Source organism: Meleagris gallopavo, chromosome 4, assembly GCF_905368555.1.
Source record: "Meleagris gallopavo chromosome 4, MGAL_WU_HG_1.1, whole genome shotgun sequence".
Lineage (NCBI taxonomy): Eukaryota > Metazoa > Chordata > Aves > Galliformes > Phasianidae > Meleagris > Meleagris gallopavo.
The window spans coordinates 45,515,193-45,533,115 of NC_139407.1; the positions used below are offsets into that span (position 1 = coordinate 45,515,193).

The 17,923-nt window shown below is 41.7% G+C and overlaps 1 protein-coding gene across 4 annotated transcripts in view; it reads left to right on the forward strand.

The window, feature by feature from the left end:
- Nucleotides 1-17,923, forward strand: part of LNX1 (ligand of numb-protein X 1) — a 74,996-nt gene that overhangs the window by 45,529 nt on the left and 11,544 nt on the right. For 3 of the 4 annotated variants that reach the window (XM_031553146.2, XM_010710201.4, XM_085223148.1), the window contains exons 4-8: nucleotides 180-335; nucleotides 5,243-5,398; nucleotides 8,487-8,689; nucleotides 10,059-10,430; nucleotides 15,126-15,260. In XM_031553146.2, the coding sequence (XP_031409006.1) occupies nucleotides 180-335; nucleotides 5,243-5,398; nucleotides 8,487-8,689; nucleotides 10,059-10,430; nucleotides 15,126-15,260 (1,022 nt within the window). The remainder of the gene's footprint in view (nucleotides 1-179; nucleotides 336-5,242; nucleotides 5,399-8,486; nucleotides 8,690-10,058; nucleotides 10,431-15,125; nucleotides 15,261-17,923) is intronic. The other variant, XM_010710204.4, reaches the window with a different exon arrangement.

Here is a 17,923-nt window from a genome sequence, read left to right on the forward strand (position 1 = left end):
GTAGAATAGACAGGAGAGGTGGACAGAGGTAGGATAATTGTACCTCCATGCAGGTGGGTGTTGTCTTGGAGTCATGACACCAAAGTGTTGCTGTTTTGCCCTGTTTTCTGCTGAAAGCTGCAGAAATTATGTGGGTCTGAAACTGTTTAAACGTATTGATTTTTTTCCTGCTGTTGCAGCTCGACACTTTGAACGCTCCACTATAAGAAGCAGATCTTTTAAAAAAATAAACAAGGCATTCAGTGTTCTTCGAAGGACAAAAAGTGGAAGTGCAGTTTCCAGCCAGGCTGACCAGGAAAGGGAGGCTGTTGGAAACTGTGTTGCTGGAGAAGAAGGTAATGCTTTGCTCTCCTTGTATTCTTACTTAAATGGGACAAGGGACCCTATGCATGTTGGAGCTGGCTGTCCAAGATTGACATGTATTTCATTTTGTGGGTGCACATGATTAAAAGGTATCTGAAAACTCTACTTTTCCTTATTTTAAAAAAGCTTTTAGTGAATGAGAAGGAAGAGGAAAGCAGAGGTGTGTGGGACCTCACATAGGGTTGTGCTGTTAATTGCCCATGTGCAACAGTTGATCCAGTATCCAGTGCACAGGACGTGGGATTGAGCATCTGGGACTTGTTACTGGAGTTGCTGCTGATTTGCTCTTTTGGGTCATTTGGTCATTTAGTTCAAGAGGTTTTGCCAGCATGTGTGTGTTTTCCCCCTAAAGCAAACAGATCACAGTTGCTTTCCACATTATGGAAAATCTCATAAGTTCCTGCTAATGGTTATGAACCACTAGAAGTTACCAGTGGAATGACAGCAGTGGGTCCTTGGTGATAGATTTATGTTGCATCAGCTAGGCAGGTGATGAGGTAAGAATGCTCTGCTCTCAGCTGAGGGAAAAGGCAAGTTGCTCTGACATCTTTCAAGGGTGAGGGGTCTGGCAGGCAGTAACATTTAATATTTGGCATTCTCAAAGCAATAAGCAACTGTTACTAATTGCTGCTTTGGATCGTAATTACGAAGCCAACATTAGCATTCGTGCATCAAAAGGAAGTGATGATAGAGCGGGAAACATCGTCTTAATCAAGGCCCTAATTGAGTTCATTATTCCTTTGTCTGATGCCTCTGCACCTCAGCTCTCTTCCCAGATAAAAAATCCAGGGTAAAGGCTTTAAGAAGGCAACAGAGTCAACTTCACTTTGCTCTATATGACACGCTATCATTGAAACCCATTGAAAATAAGGACAAAATGATGCCAAATGTTGTACTTAGGCATGATTATTCTAAAATCAGAGAACAGTGTTTAATACCTCTTCTGCTTTCCTTGCTTGTTTTTTCAGAAGAGTTCCACATAGTTCTTGTGTTCCCAATCATTACTCTCCTTGTCCAGATTTTTGTTGATGTAACCAAAGCAAAGCTAGATAATTCAAAACTATGGAACTTTTCCATAAAAATAATATGATTCTGCTTCTTGAACTTTACCAAATATTTTTTAAAGATTCCCTGGTAAAACTTTGTAAAGAAGTTGCCTACTGTCATCTTTGAGGAAACAGATATTTTTCTTATTTGCTAGCAACTGCTCAATCCACTGTAATCAAATCTTGACCTTCTTCAGAAAGAGTGAAATCCTGAATTTCTCAGGTTCATGCTTTACAAAAAAAAACCCAACTTTTAGGCTCAGGCATGGAAAGCCCTCTACCTAGGCTTATAGTGGACACTGCCAATAGTCCCCCTGAAAGCTTGGTTTCATGTCCAGAGATCATGAGGGGATCTGGATGCCAGCAACACCTGGCCAGTAATCCATATGATAACAGAAGTAGATGTGAAGGTGACACTGGCCTTTGTATTTCCAGCAGAACGAAAAACACTGTCTCCTTTTTAAGGGATATATAATGGCCCCCTGGAAGGGCACTCTCTGTAAAGATGCCATTCTGTACCTGATTCTGCTCATGATGTCATTATTCAGCACCAAGTATGCCTGTAAAATTCCAGATATATTCTACTGCACTGGAAAAACCAGGTAGACATGTAATTACTTAATGAGCAGTTACTCTCATGCATGAGCTCACAGAAAATGTGTACTCGAATGACAGCATTAATTACATATGCAAAGAATGCATTTTGATTAGGCTGTTTTGGAATTTGGTATTTAAAAAAAAAACGCAAGCAAGTAATGTGCAGAAATACAAATATAACTTTAACAAGGATCTCTGTTTAGTCTTTTGCAGCAGGTGCTTTGTGCATCTCAAAGGCACTCTCTGTTTCTTCTCGTTGGAAGAAGAAGTGAATATACTTCTTTCTGTAGCAGTTATCACCATCCTGCCAGCTGGGTACTTGCTTTCTTCTCCAGTTCTGTATGTTTTGTTCTATTCTTGGTTTTTTAAAACCCTCTCTTGTTTCAAGAAGTCTGGATTTGGACTCCTGGTGAGAGCTGGTCACCCATTAAAGATAGCTGCAGTTATTTAATACAAGTCTGCCTGTACCCCATTTTTAGAATTTCCTCATCTCAGTTCAGGTATCTCTGCTTATTGTGTTTTGCCTCTATTTTGTTTAAAAGAACTCTGAAAGCAAAAACTGTGATGTGTACCAGTGTATTGTCCCCAAAAGCAGCAGCAGCCATAGATTTCTGCTGCCACATCAATTTTTTGCCTGCTGCAATATGTGGAGGTGCCTCTAATATGAAGCTGATATCTCCACTGGCCTGTGCTCAACTGCCGTATCCCTGCAGGGATGTAAGACAGAAGTCATCCCTGATGGGAGAAGGATGGCGTCCAAATAACCATGATTGGACTTAATCTAAAAGCTGAATGTACTGCTGGATTTGGAAAACTCCTTTGCCACCCCAGGACACTGAAAAATATGATATCTATACTGTGTTTCTAGTGTAATTAGAGCAGGAGAATGGTTACAGTCTAGTGCTGTCTTACACCTGCAGCTGTTATGAGTCCTTTGCTGTGAAAATGACTTCATGATTTCCATTTGCAGCCCATGGTTTGTTTTTCTAACCTGATGTTGTATACACACATTCTGGATTTAAGTGATCCAGGCCTTCTTTGTTTCTCTGCCTATGGTGATATTTTCAGTGGAAAAGTGTTCGCTGTCCAAATGAAAGAACATGTTAAAAGTGCATGAAAAGTGTGAACAGTGAAAAGAACATGTTTAGGTAGAGAATGGCTTAATATTTTCTCATTTTTAATAACTTGATCATTTGTAAATAACCAGAGAATAATGTCACTCATGGCACTTAGTGTTGCACATGGCTTCCCAGGTCTGAAGTAGAGGTTAGGGAAGTTTAAAAGAGATTATTTCATTCTGAGAAGTGAGGGACAGTGACAGGGACGCCCTTCCGGCAGTGATGCATTTAAGATGTGATATCTTTTGACTGGATCTAGTAGTGTAAATGACCTTGACAATCTAGTTAAATGATAAAATATCTCCGAGCAAAGACTGCTCCGGTTTTGCCATGCTTATTTGTATCACTGTACTCTTAGTCTGGCATCACACTTTAAATTCATGTCCAAGAAAGATTATATATATATGTACTCTTTACTCAAGCTGATCTACAAATACAAGTTGTAAAGCTAACTCTTTAGGAGGAAAGAATTCAAGAATGCAATTGCAAAACCCTCTTTAATGTAAAAGGGAGCCATACTGCTGGTTTTCAGAATCAGTCATCAGTTCCATTTTGCAGTCAAGTCATTGTAAAATAAATTGAATTTATGATTGCTTGAGGATGTCAAATGCAGTTCAAAGTCAGCCTAATTCTTCTTAGTCCCAGGGCTGGTGCAGTGCTACATCTGTTATTGCTTTGCAGCAGTCGAGACCAAGGCAGCCCTGGCAGCACTGGCAGACTCACAGAGCAGACTACTGTTGTGTGGGTGTACCTCCCTCCTGCTGTTCAGCTGGAGCCCAGCTGTGTTTTCTCTGTGTGTATGTCTACATGTATATGCATATGCATGTGTAAGATAGATATTATAAATACGTTGGTGTTCTGGAAAGGCACATGAAGAAAAGAGAGGTAAGTGAAATACAGAATGCTCTAAGTGCCAGAGCCATATCTTTTTCAACCATTCCATGGCAATAAGACTTCTTAAGTGAAGAAAACAAAGTGACTTTCCCAGCCCCAGGACAAGAAGCATCAGCTCAACTTTTGCCCTAGGAAGGCTACATTAGTACTGTTCCTGTTTTCCCAAATTTGATTCAATTGCAGTTCCAATTTCTAAAATGGCTGCTAGAAATATTACACAACTGGTTGAAAGCACTCTGCCCCCAGGATAGCGAGCTGGACAGTTTTCAAGTGGATGAGATTGGCTCTGCAGTGTTTCCTCCACTGCAGATAGGTAAACTGATAAACTTCTCCTGCTGTACATAAAACAGCCACAGTTCTTGGGACAACTCTATGACAATTTCGTTTTAATTCTTTCAGTAAGAGGAATATCCAGAAAAAATGAAAGACGCTGCAGTTGGCATTGCCAACTACCTGCCCCCTGCGTCGGACCAGCATCCCTGGAGAATTAATGGAATGAATAACACTCTTGTTTTCAGAATGATGGCAAGCCATTGGGAGAATGAAATGTTAACTGGAAAATTATTGGAAATGAAGAGTTGCAGAACAAAGCCCCACACTAATTCAAGTGATGTTCATAGACACATGTGTTTTCCAAGAATAGTTACACCATTTTCATTTAAATTGTGATGACCATGTGCCTGATAGATGGATTCATGGAAGTTGGCTGTAGGCACACAAAGCTCTGGGGGCTCCAGCCAGCACCTCCCATAAGTCAGACCTTCTGGTCTGGGCAAGGACTGGCAACGTGAGACAGAAATTGTGCTCACAGTGACTTTGCATTACTCTGGAGCCAAGTGTCACAGCAGACACACTGAGCAGAGCTGGGGATGGAGGCAGCTGTTATTCTAATGATACTTCCAGAAGGAGCACAGTACATGCAGAAATCAGCTGAAACCCAAGACGTGGAGGAACACTTACATTAAGAACTGTAAACTGTGGGGCTAAAATATTAAGTGTACTTAAAAGTGCTATAGTCTCATGGCTAATGTACTAGTAATTGTGTGGTCTCCTGTGTTGTATCAGACAAGCAGAATTTGATGGGAAAGCTGGCCTCTCCTGTGTTATTTGTTACTCTGATGAAAGTACAGATAAAATTTCACTCTAATATAAGGAAAATATTACCTGAGGAAAAAGCACAGACAATATTTCTGAATGGAGATGACATTTTGTTATTATTGACAGATTCAGAATGCTCCATACCAGTCCCTGCAACAAAAACACAACACTCGGTGGAAAGACCTGCAAGAGTCACCAAAAACAAGACAGAAAATTTACTTCTTTCTAGATTCAGCAGTGCTTCAATATTTAAGGACTGGAAATATAAAATGGTAAAGAAAGGTATGCAATACTCCAGGGTTTTCCTGCTCTGGAAAACCTGGTCAAAGGGAACTGAGAACTTTAATTAAGAACTAGAAAGGGTTGGAAAGTGGGGTCTGTGCAAACCCCACAGTAGGATGCATGCATGTGAGTGCTGCAAGCTCTTACCCAGACCCATTATATTTGGTGAGACCTGCTGAGGTCCCATTCACTGTGGGTAACCGGGTGCTGGAGCAGGGCCCACCTTTTGTGGGGATAGTGCACACATTACAAAATTTCAGGTCAAAGACTTTGTTTCCAGGTGCGACGTTTTCTTAAAACAGGCAAGGTAGGTTGTAATGAGCCTCCACATAATATATACAGATTGTTTGATGAAAAAGCTATCTCAAATTTTGCTATTCAAAAATATGTGTGTGAGTACTTTATACATTCAGTTTTTCAAACATAGTCTTTAAAATAGTCAGTTGTCTTTTTCTCGTGACAGTCTAAACTGCTGATTATGTGAACATCTATGTGTATGTCTTGGTTGAAAATAAGAGGCAAATCTTTAATGAAGATATCAGAAATTAAGTGGTCATCCACTTATTTTGATATTTCGCTCATCAGAGAAGAAAAAGGTACAATTTACTAATTATATTCAATAAAGAACACAAATAAATCAAACCTGGAATGTGAAGCAGCATATCCTATGAAAAGAGGAACATAGTGACTTGCACACTGGCAAGAAAAATGCTGCAGGAAGATTTGTTTTGTCGTAAACTGCATGCTTTAGAAGGAAATCAGTTTTTTGAAATTCTTTCAAAGGGTCTGCATAAAGTCATATCGAAAATAAGCCAAATGCCACTGCAATACTTAATAAACCAGTTAAAGCATTGCTCAAGAAGAGAACTTGCAAAAGAACTTACATAAGTTTTTCTTTCGTATGTGATGGGTTTTGTTCACTGCCACGTTGCTCTGGTTTTATTCTGACATAGTTAGAAACTGATATAACATGAGTGTATCAGCAGCTTGTTCAATCTGCTCTCAGTGGTCAAGAAATAGCTAATTCCTTTAGAAAAAGAGATCAGATTGACATACAGGAGAATGAATGCCTAAGCCACAAAGTGCTATTTGTTACAACCTGAGCTGAATCATCATGCAAAGTGAAGTGGGATCAGTTCTGCTATGGAATTGTTTTGATAGCTTACAAAATACATAGAAATATTTATTTCTTCCATTTTCGAGCAGAAAAGAGAATAAGTGAGGGTCTATATTATCATTTGTAGTTTACTAATGTAAACCCTTAGAGCTACCCTGAGAGTACAAACTATGCATGAGGACAAAGCCTTCAGTGATTTTTGAGGAGTGCTTTTGTCATCTGGCCTTAAGCACTTCACTGAGCCATCAGATAATTGGCTTTGTCTTCTTACATAGCAACAGAGGCAGTTCAGCAGCAACATTAGGGTGCTCATACACTGCATAGGAAATTAGGCATTTGGGATAGAGGCCTGCCTTTAGATGGTATGAGTCCACCTTCAGACGAGGGAGAATCAAACAAGCTCCAAACTGGGCAAATAATGTTCAGAAAGTATGAGTATGCACCTTCCTGTCCTGAGACTTTAAAGTTGTGCACAACTCCGAAGCAAATCAGTACAGCTGCAGAAACTGCAACAAGAGTGTAACTAAGTGATCCATGGATATTAGGTTGAGTACAGCTGTGTAATTATCTAGATAGATTTTCATTGCCTGTCAACTCTGTATAAAACTATAAAGTCGAAGTCTGTGCAACTGGTAGGTGCTTTTTACAGACGTGGAGGAAGACAACTTCCCATTCTGAAGAGCGTATGATCAAGAAGTGGTAAGGGATTTAATGTGGTATTTATTAATGGTTTTATTTTCCTACTCTTTCTTTCCCCTTGATCTCTACCAGGAACTTTTGGTGCTTTTCTGGTTTGTTGTCTGATAATTCTGTAGTAGGAAATATTTATTCTATCTCTGGTACTGCTCTATTAATTTTCATTTAACAGTTTTCTGCTATTCAGTTGCAAGTGCTGTACTTTAATTTCTAAAATAGATTATTGAAAAAATGTTAGCACTTCATTTTTCTACTTGCAGGTTTTCACATAGATGTGGACTCTTATATCAGAAATTCAAAAGTTTTATTTCACATATGGAGGGACACAAGACACTTAAGGATTGATGTGTCTGTACTGGACAGTACTGCTTTTACTTGAATTTTACTCAATGATGAATGTGGATTAAAATTGCCCAAGACATGCTGTGCAGATTAACATGTCAGCTAAAAAATAGGGTTTGGAAGGGGATGCAATCCTCCAACATATTATAACTAAAAAACAGGGTCCCTGCACACAGTTGGTCCTTCTTCCTCCCACTCAAATTGCCAATGCCAGCAGAGATCTTCCCTTGCAGCTGAGCAGTCATCATCATTCCCTCCTACCCCACAGGTTCATAACACGTGAAAAATCTTGGGAAAACAGATTCATTCAGGAGGGCTGGCTGCTTCTGAAAGTAGAGTGGTTCATTCTTCATGCATGAAGAGTCCAGTTCAGCCAAAGAAAATTTGCCTTTCTGTAAGCTCAAGGCAATAAATAAATAAATAAATAAATAAATAAATAAATGCTTGCATGGCTGTTACAAGCCAAGTCTGGGATTCTAGCAGTAAGGAAAGTCAACAGCCCACTGCAGCACAGACCACCAGGGTTTGTTGGCTTGTCTATGCCCATATTCTCTAGGGCCAGTGAGGAGCTGTGACCTGTTTCAGAGGGGTCTCTGGTGGCTAAAAACGTATTTTGTTCCCTTAAAATTTTAGCACACATATCTGCATTTTTTTTCTTAAGCTCATTTCATCTGTCTGGATTGCATCAAGTGTTTGAGGCTGTGTTTTGAGGGGGAAAAAAACAGAAAGGAAGCTTGAATATATTCATTAAAAATGATCCCTTCAAGTTCACTAAAGCAAACATACATTTCCCTTGCTCCACACGTAGTATCTATCATATCAATGCATAAAACCTAGTTTGGGCAACTGACAGGAACTTGAAGTCATATGGTGCATGTTTTAATGAAGCAAAGACAAAATGTCATATAAATACCTTACGATGTACATTTCCAGGTTTCCCCAGATTGTATCACCTGATTCCAGATGGTGAAATCACCTGCATTAAGATCAACCGGACTGATCCCCATGAGAACTTGGCCATTAGGATTGTGGGAGGCAGCGAGACTCCTCTGGTTCACATTATTATACAGCATATTTATCGAGATGGAGTAATTGCCAGAGATGGAAGATTGCTGCCTGGAGACATGATACTAAAGGTACAGTACTGTGGGAGTACAAGATAAAAAAAAAAATTGTATCCTGACAAAGAGTAACTATAAATTGATTGTGAGATTTTCAGTGCTGCCTCCGTGTGTAGATGGAATAATACATGCAAGAAGTCTGGTTCCTCTGCGTGCTGTGATGATTTCATTCATCATAGCTGTTTTCCTAACTCACATTTGTTTGTATTTCCCACTCAGTTATCAGGCTTCTCTATATTTTTTAGCCAAGCATGGCAGATCCAAAATGCATTGCAGCATGATGTTGGCATGTCTGACCCAGCAGAATAAACATTTTTTTCTGAAAGCCGGGGCAAGGGTTTTTTGACCTGTTTTTTTGTTTGTTTGTTTCTACTGAGCTGTGGATTTGAATCTCACTTAGTGCAGTTTCCATTGCCTTAAATCCCACTTACACCAGAGGAGATGACAGGGGCCTGGTCAACTCATGTCCTATCTGTATCGGCACTATAGAACATGAGGCACTGCTTGCTCTGATCTGTGAGAGCTGCCCCATCAGCAGCCACAGGTGAAATCTCTAGGAACAAATGAACAGCTTTCAGGTGTTAGCTGTTGGCTGTTACTTCTGCTTCTATAGAAATGTGTAACAGATGAGCAAGAATTAGGCCAGATGGTTAAAAATCATGTATCTTGTGAGCAATGGCTCCAGTAATGAACAAGAACAGCTCTCTCAGCTGCCCCTTTGACTTGGAGCTCTGAAAGGGTGCTACATTACTTTAATGTTTCAGTACTCAGAAAAAAGGCAAATCTCTGGTAAATCCTTCCTGGAAAAAGAAAAACAAAAAGCCCAATATTCCAGTGTGGTGTGTAAGCATGACTCCCTGCTATATACCCAGTGCTTTTGGCCTTCTTTGGCCTTCTGCTTGAGGCTTTTTCTCCATTTTAATTAGAGGTTCATTAGTGGGGCTTTTTTTTGTTGTTGTCTTGTTTTTTGCTTTTACTAAAACATCTGAGAGATAATGAAGAGAAACAACTGGAAAGCAGTGGGAGTGGAAGGAAGGGCTGGCAAGGTGATCTGAAATCAGAAGCTAGTGAAATAAAACCAAGATATATGAAAGGATATTGGAGCTTTGGGGGAGAGCAATAATAAAGTTGAGAAATAACAGTTATGTCTGGAGACTATCCGAGCTGAGAGAAGGGGGGGGAAAAAGGCAGAAAGTGTCTGTACAGTGCGTCCTTTCCTTGGAGGAAGGACTCTTTCGCACACAGACTTGGCCTGCTGCACCACGCTGTTGCGAGCAGAGCACACCACCTCATGTGAAGACATCTGTGTAAATAGAGCAGCCGTTTTCATGCCAATTCAAATTAAATTGCCTTTCTGCCACTGATTTAGAGCTCTCTCTTCCAGGTGAACGGCATGGACATCAAAAACGTACCTCACCACTACGCCCTGTCCATCCTGAAGCAGCCCTGCCACGTGCTGCGGCTCACGGTGCTGAGGGAGCAGCGGTACCGGTGCCGAAGCAGCGGGCTCAGCTTCGACGCTCACTGCAGCAGGGATGACAGCTTCCACGTCATTTTGAACAAAAGCAGCCCTGACGAGCAGCTAGGGATAAAGCTGGTCCGCAGGGCCGACGAACCCGGCGTGTTCATCTTCAACCTGCTGGATGGAGGAGTGGCTGCCCGTGATGGCCAGCTGCAGGAGAATGACCGGGTCCTGGCCATCAATGGGCATGACCATCGGTACGGCAGCCCGGAGAGTGCAGCCCAGCTGATCCAGGTCTGTCACCATGGCTTTGGGCACTGTTTCTGGACTTGGCAAAAGCCAAGTGATGCATTTTCACCATCCGTAATAATGCTGCTGGGGACAAGATTAATAGATGTGTGTTAACGGGAGGGAAGGTGTGCCAAGCCTCCTTTCCCATCAAGGGTGGGAACTGGTACCTCTGGAATCTCCCTGGTGTCACTGCAGGCACGTGGGTGAATATGTGCATTTGCATCCCCACGATGCCTCCTGCAATCAGCTCACTTCATGGCTTTGTTTCAAAAAACAGGTCTATGTAAATCTCCATATCCTTTACTCAGAGGGTGGCGAGGTAGACAGGCTGCCCGGAGACACTGAATGCTACATCTCTGGAGGCATTCAAGGCCAGGTTCGATGGGGCCCAGGGCAGTCTGAGCCTGGTGGGTGGCAGCCCTGCCCATGGCAGGGGGTCAGAATTGGGTGGGCTTTAAGATCCTTTCCAATTCAAACCATTCTATGATTATATGAATCTATGACACACTCTGTATCTGCCAAAATGCAAACCAGCCTTACTCCAATGTCACAGAGTCCAGCAGGGTCTTGACTCCCTCCAGGGGAGAAGGGAACAAACTAGAGAAGTCTAAGGCAACCACTGACATGTTTTGGGATGAGCATCCCAGCATCAGTGACTTCCTGCAGGCATGTCTTACAACTGAAGGTACTCCATATAACTTGTGGATATTTCTTACCTAAATCCAGCATTAATTCAGATATTTTGGGGATGAAAAATAAGGATCTTGTTCTGTAGTTTTTATAAATCTCAATTTAGACTCTTACGGAGAACTAAAGGGGTGCCTCTCTGATGCACTTAACAGCCTTGCCACAAAACTGTCACTGTCTTTCTCAGCTACAGAATCAGTGAACTTCTGCCTAATTTCCCCTCCAGAACCATTTCACTAAATTTATTTCTTTACAGCCTACCTTTTTAGAAAACTTGAATATAAAAGATCCTTAGCTTTGCTTTTTGTTGCTTTTCTTTCTTATTTATAGTAGTCATTGTACTTGTGCAACTTTACATTTCATTTAAAGGGATGCGCAATGTTCTCATATTGAAGAATTTCACATACCTGAATGTGAAGATGTTGAATCAGGCTGGATGCTCTGCATTTCAGGGGGTATAATCAGGAATCAGGGTAACACAAGACTGGCTGAAAGAATCTTTAAATGCAATGCATTTTGTGACAAATATTCCCCCTTTAGCATAGGTTCACAGATGGCTGTGGCCAACTCTCACTGAAAAGTTTATGGCATAGGTAAAGATAAAGCCATTAGATTGTCTTCATGCTGAGAGCAGGGCCTCCCACTCATCTGAGCAGGCATGTCCTGCTCGGGAAGCAAAACCACATCCTTTTGCATAACACCAGTTGTTGAAATTCTGGTCCAGCATCTTTCTGGATTACGTTATGTAGATCACTAACTGGGAGCAGAAGGCGGCAGTTGGAGGGATGTTAAATTCTCCAAAGGGAACAAAGTCGGGAATGAAAACCTTTCTAAAAATTGGTATTCTTGGAACAGTTCTTTATGGCTACAAAACAAGGCAACAGTGCCTCATAAGCAAAAAACACATGTAGTCTTGAGATGAAATGGAAAAAATGACTTAATGAGAACATTCACACACAAGTGTTTGAAAACACTACCAAAGTTCTTATTGGGTTCCAAAGAGTAGATGTTATTTATAATAATGCTTGAAATGCATACCAGTCTCTGGGAATTTAAACAACATGCCCATCAAAGGGGAGACTCAGGTTTCCAAACAGTCAGGATTGCACTGATGTGAGCTCTATGAATCACATTTGTCTGATTCAAAATTCCTGGATCCTTTGTCTTTTTTTGCCCTGTTTTTTCATGAATTATCACTTGCCTTTCCTGCTTCCATGCTATGCCAGAGAAAAAACATTATACTAAGGTTTTACATTTGCTTCTTACACAGACGTTTTACCTCGTCATCCCATTTCTCAACAGTACCCTGTCTGTTGAGATCTCAGAGTGTGTCACTCTGCACATTAAGGTCTTCAAATTAACAGTGCTATATGCTTCTAAGACATGATTGGCTCCTTTAAAATCCTAATGAACATTCACTGGTATGATAAAAGGTTGTAGTGGTTTACTATGCCAATCACAGTTGGGAGAACTTCATTTTTCTGCAGAGTCTGCAGAGTCTGATTAGTTTTGACTGCTAAATAATGAATAATAGAGAAAAATCTGATTCTTCAGTCCTGTAGTGATTAGACATCAGCATATGCAAAGCAGTTGTTTATCCGGAGATTATGTGTCAGCCTGTTTAGAAGCTCAGTCACAAGAACTGAAATGAAGAAAACATGTACGTGCTAATTAAGAATGTGCACACATTGTAACACTCAGGAGCTTGCTGCTCCCCATTTGCCATGTCATCTTTAGTCACAATCTTGTGTCAGATGTGGCACTTTTCAATCTAAATAACGTGATGTCCCACCTCTGTTTCACATGGGTGTGACATGAAAATGATCAAGGTACCAGAAGAGTAGGCAGTTGTGTGAGGACATCAGCCCTATCTGCTTGGTTGGGCCAAGGTAGTTGCAGGGCTGCCTCATTTCCAAATGACCACTTGGAAGTTGTCACTGTGTCCCTGCCTCCCTGCCTGCTTGCATGCAGTCAGCTTTGTGTAGAGGTGTTTCTTTGCAGCCCATTGGTGCAGGCAGCCCTTTTGGCTGCTGTTGTGTTTGAACACTGCACCTCCAGCAGCACTGGGTGTCACAGCACAGGTAACCGGAGATGTTTCAGGCTGCTTTCTCTATCCCAGGGAAATATCTGCCAAAAGCAGCAGCAGAATCAACCTGGCACAGAAGAGACCTTTGGAGGTTTTCAGGCCAAAGCTTTGCAGAACATTCCCCAATGTATGTTTGATTTGCTTTGGCCATAATGCAGATTTTAATTCTAGTAGATGGTTTCCATTTTTTACTTGTATTCAAATGAGTATTCAAAGCAAACCTCATTTCTTTAATTCTTGCTTTAGTGTATAGAGCAGAGAAGGGACTGGGAAAAACAAGCAGTAAAGGAGGAGGAGGGAGGGAGAGATCAGAATGAAGCAGTAATTAATATTCTGATCAGTAGAAACAGTAGTGGGTTTGTATATGGAAGTATGTAAATACAAAAGCTAGTCCTCTTGTTTGGATAACTCTTTAAAACACTTTGACTTCTGAGAAATTACTTAACTTAACTGACCTGGAGACAAATGCAATGTTGCAATGCTCTTGTTGAACTTCTGTTAGTCGGTCCTCAGAGAATTAGTCACGTTTACAACCTTCCTCTAAATAACCAACTTTGAGACTAACCATGTGGCAACATATGAGCTTTAAACAGAAGTTGCATAAAGTTGTTTGTTTTAAGGAAAACTCTATTTTCATGGGGTCAAATGCCCTTAGGAGCCTTGATAATGTGCTCTTCAGCTACATTTTGAGTATTTTACAAACTAGAGACCTTGGGGTGGTTTCCTTTCTTCCAAGAGATAGAAGCCTACTTCTGGGTGCCAGATGAATACCCAAGGGTACTGGCAAAATTGTTTGGTAACAATAAACCTAGTAAAAATATCTAGAAAGTTATTTTAACATATATATAGGTGTATACCAAATGATATATTATGAAGCTGTGGAGATTTTATTTGCTGGTTTGAAACCCATCATCTCCCAAAGTGCAGGTAACATAGCTAAGAAATATGCATTTTTTTACTGAGGTAGCACCTTCAAGTAGCATGGGCTGGACATGCAAATTTCAGACTTGCATTTGGGGGTTTGGTAGAGATAAGGTTTTTTTTAGTGATACTTTTCAAAAGCATTTTTAATTCTCAGTACTACTGAATCCAGCCACAGGAAAAGCAAACTGAATAATAAAAATGTAAATCTCAGGAGCCTCCCCTGGCTTCTCTTGATTGTCCATGAGAGTTTTGATTTCAGAAGTGCAACTGGATCTGGGGTTGGTTTCCAGCTGCTTATTCAAATTTCCTTGGAGCTCCTCCCCAGAGAGCAGGAGGTAGCAAGCACTGAAAGTGTGACACAACAGAAGCTCCAGAGATGCTTGGTGGGGTTTCCAAATTAGATCCTTGATAATGACCCCCACACAAGCAGACAGGAGTCCCTCTGGGACCTAATGCTGTTACTCTATGCGCTTGCTTGTGCCTTCTTATTCTCTTTTTCTGTGTTCTGGCACACTAGGATTTTACCTCTTCAAGTGGTGAAGCATCCCTTTCTTAAAGCTGCCTTACATCTGCTGTGTTTGTTACACACAGGTGGACTCTGTTGCACTGTTCTTCTCCACCCTCAACAGCCTAAGCTGGATCATGCTCCTCGTTACAGCACTAATTGTGAAGTGTCTCTCATTGCTGGTCTGCCCTGGTGCATGCAGGACACAAGAAATGAACTGTGATTGCATTATCATGGGTCAGGTCACTAATTGCAGCCAGATTTAGGGCAGACAGAAAGATTTTTTTCAGCATTAACACTAAATTTTCAAGTTTTAAGTAGCTGGCAGTAAACTTGTATGACCTGAACTGGTAATTCTTCCTGTTAATGCAAACACTGTGGAGGGAAATCCAAAATGAGCTTAAATGGGATCTATGTTTGGTGACTCCTTCCTGTTCAGCTTGTTCTGGGTCATTGCAGCAGAGTGATGGGATTCACCCTGTGCTTCCTCCTGCAGGCCAGCGAGCGGCACGTCCACTTTGTGGTATCGCGGCAGACCAGAGAGCAGCCCCCTGACATCTTGCAGGAGACGGGATGGATTTACAGCAGCAGCCCCCAGCCCTATCCTGCTGAGAGGATCAGTGCCAGTAAGGTGAGGACATGTCTGCTCTGCTTCTTCCTTGGGAAAGGGGACCTTTGGGTGGCTGACTGGGGGGCTCAGGGCTGCCTTTCTGGATCCTGTCACCAGTAGTATCGTGTCTTATTCTGCAACTGAAATATAAAACTGTGCTCCTCATCATTTGTGCTCCAGGAAATGTTTCTTCCCTCACTCGGTTTGAGGTGAGAAGGTGAAGAGAAGGTGAAGGGGGATGGTGGGGCAGTGGTGTAATGGGCGTGGAGCTGGACTTGTGCAGAGACCTGAGCCACACAGGAAAACATGCTTCGATGACAATAAGAGGTTTATTGTTATATCTCCAACTGAAGCAATGTGTGCAGGAAACAGCTCTCATAGTTTGATCTAAGGGGTTCCTATAAGCTTCTTGGAAGTTACAGTAGTTATTAATCTGATGAATGTTTCTTAAGCTACAAATGCTTTGACCCAGCTCAAGAGCTGGAAAGTCCTCACTGGCCGTGCCAAGCATACCAGTTTTCTGCTGGCTTTGGACACCAAATGTGCTGGTTTTGGAAGCTTGTGCTTGATTGTACCACTACTGTATAAGCCCAGGGAATGTCACCTTTACAGCAGGAATGGAACACTGAGAGTGCCCTCCCCTGCAAGTATTTTGGTATCCAAGTCTTATCCTTGGGCTGAGAAGGACAGGGATAAAGGAGTATGGTGTTGGTCTAGAAAAGGCAGCCTGTGTCAGAGGGGCTTAGGTGCTCTCTTCTGTATTGTAAAGACTTGCCTGCATTCAGAAAAGTGACTCTGACTCATCTGCAGTCATAATTTTAAGTAGGAGTAATGCCACTTAGACCAAATTAAACTGCTGTATGGAGGTGCTCCTGATGAGTGACAGTGGCTTTTGCTTAATACTATGGGAAACTACAGTAGATTGAACATAGTTTTACTGTATGCAAGAACATCCTTGCATAAATTAATTTCTTTATTTCACTAAATTTAAGTTACATTCCTGGTTAATTTATGTCAATTACTCTGAGTGTCACCCCTACACAAAGCCTCCTTGGCCCCCTGCACCAGGGGGTGTACAGAAGGTGAACAGCATGGCTGGTTAAATCCATCCTGCCTGATGGGCAGCCAGAAGTGCCCCTTGAGAAACCTTTTGGCTGAACCAGCTGCCAGATTGGGTGCACAACTATTAGCCAGGAGACAAGCCTAGCTCTGCATTACAGATGCTTAATGATACAGTCTTTGCAGACTTCCTTTAAAAAAACCCACAAAACTACATTTATTCAATGTTTTTAATGAGTAAAAAATATAGCAGTGTATCTTTACCGTTAGTTTCGTTTTCTGTGAAGTCTCAATCCCAGCTCTCGGTAAGGATCAGCAAGAGTTAAATCATGGAGCAGTCAATGCCTGGTAGCCACTAGCCAGTAGCAGTAGTGCCCAGCTAATCATGCATCTGCAAAACATTACTTACTAATGAAGTAATGCTTTCCTCAGGGAGATATGTGTAGGACAGCAATTATATCATGTTGCTGCTATATGATTTCTAGTGATGCTTGGAGCACCTGCTATTTCTACCATGGAGATCTGATTAATTGATACCATGTGGGATTACACTGCTTGTTTTTCATACTCTGCCCCAGATCCCCATTTTCTCTTCCTATACCAAGAAGTATTGGACAAATCTGGTAAATTCAATATTATTTGGGGGATCTATAAGCTTAGCAGGTCAGCGTTGACCTTGCAACTGTCCCTCTAAGGCTAAGAAATCATCTTTCGTTGAAGAGTTTGTGGGGGGATTTCCAGTTTGCCTCAAGAGATGCGTGCTCCACTAGAGTGTGAGTGGGCCGCTGTGGGCTTCTGCCCAATGCCACTGCTGGGGCACTGTCCAGGGAAGATCAGAGCCAGGAAACAAAACTTTGAGTTACTACCACCTCCCTTCATCTCTGTGCCGGCAGTGGAGAGCCTGTCTCAGAGAAAATGCTCTGGCAATAGATCTGTAGATCAGTACAGCCAGTGGACACGATTATCTTCAGACACTGCGGGCTTTTGGGATTATACAATCACTACTGGAGTGTTATTTGCCCTTTTATATAGTACAAGCATGTCAGTTTGAATTTCTCCTGCTTTTTTGCTGAAGGTTCAGCTGAGCATCATTTGCAATTCAAGATCTTTAAACTCTAAGCTTTGGCAGGCTTTTATTTTAAATAGACATTATTTTTTTAAATAGACATTAGTGCAGGCGTAATGTTTGCAGGCCCAGAGTCTGCACAGTGTCCAAGTGCAGCATGTGCTCCTGCTCACACACAAGGCAGCACAGTGCATATTGGCTGCAGTTTACTATCAAGAGAGTTTGCTACGTGTGTGTGGTTTGGTGGATCTGCTACCTACTGCCATCAGTGGGATTACTTTGTTTCCTGTGATAGATAGAATGATTGCTAACTGACCTGAATTTTTGTGAATTTTAGCTGTTTGTTTTTTCCCCTGGGCTTACCTTAGTGGGTGGTGTTAGCATGTCAGGAACACTCTCTTTGAGGGAAGCAGTTCTCATGTACATAATATGGGCTACAAGTGCTTGCAAGCCTTACATTTGGTGCCGAGAGTGAACTCCAGCTTCCAGCAGCCACCTTGTTCATACAAGGGCTGAGAAATCACTTTGGGCCAAGCTGTTGTCCTCCCATCAACTTGCA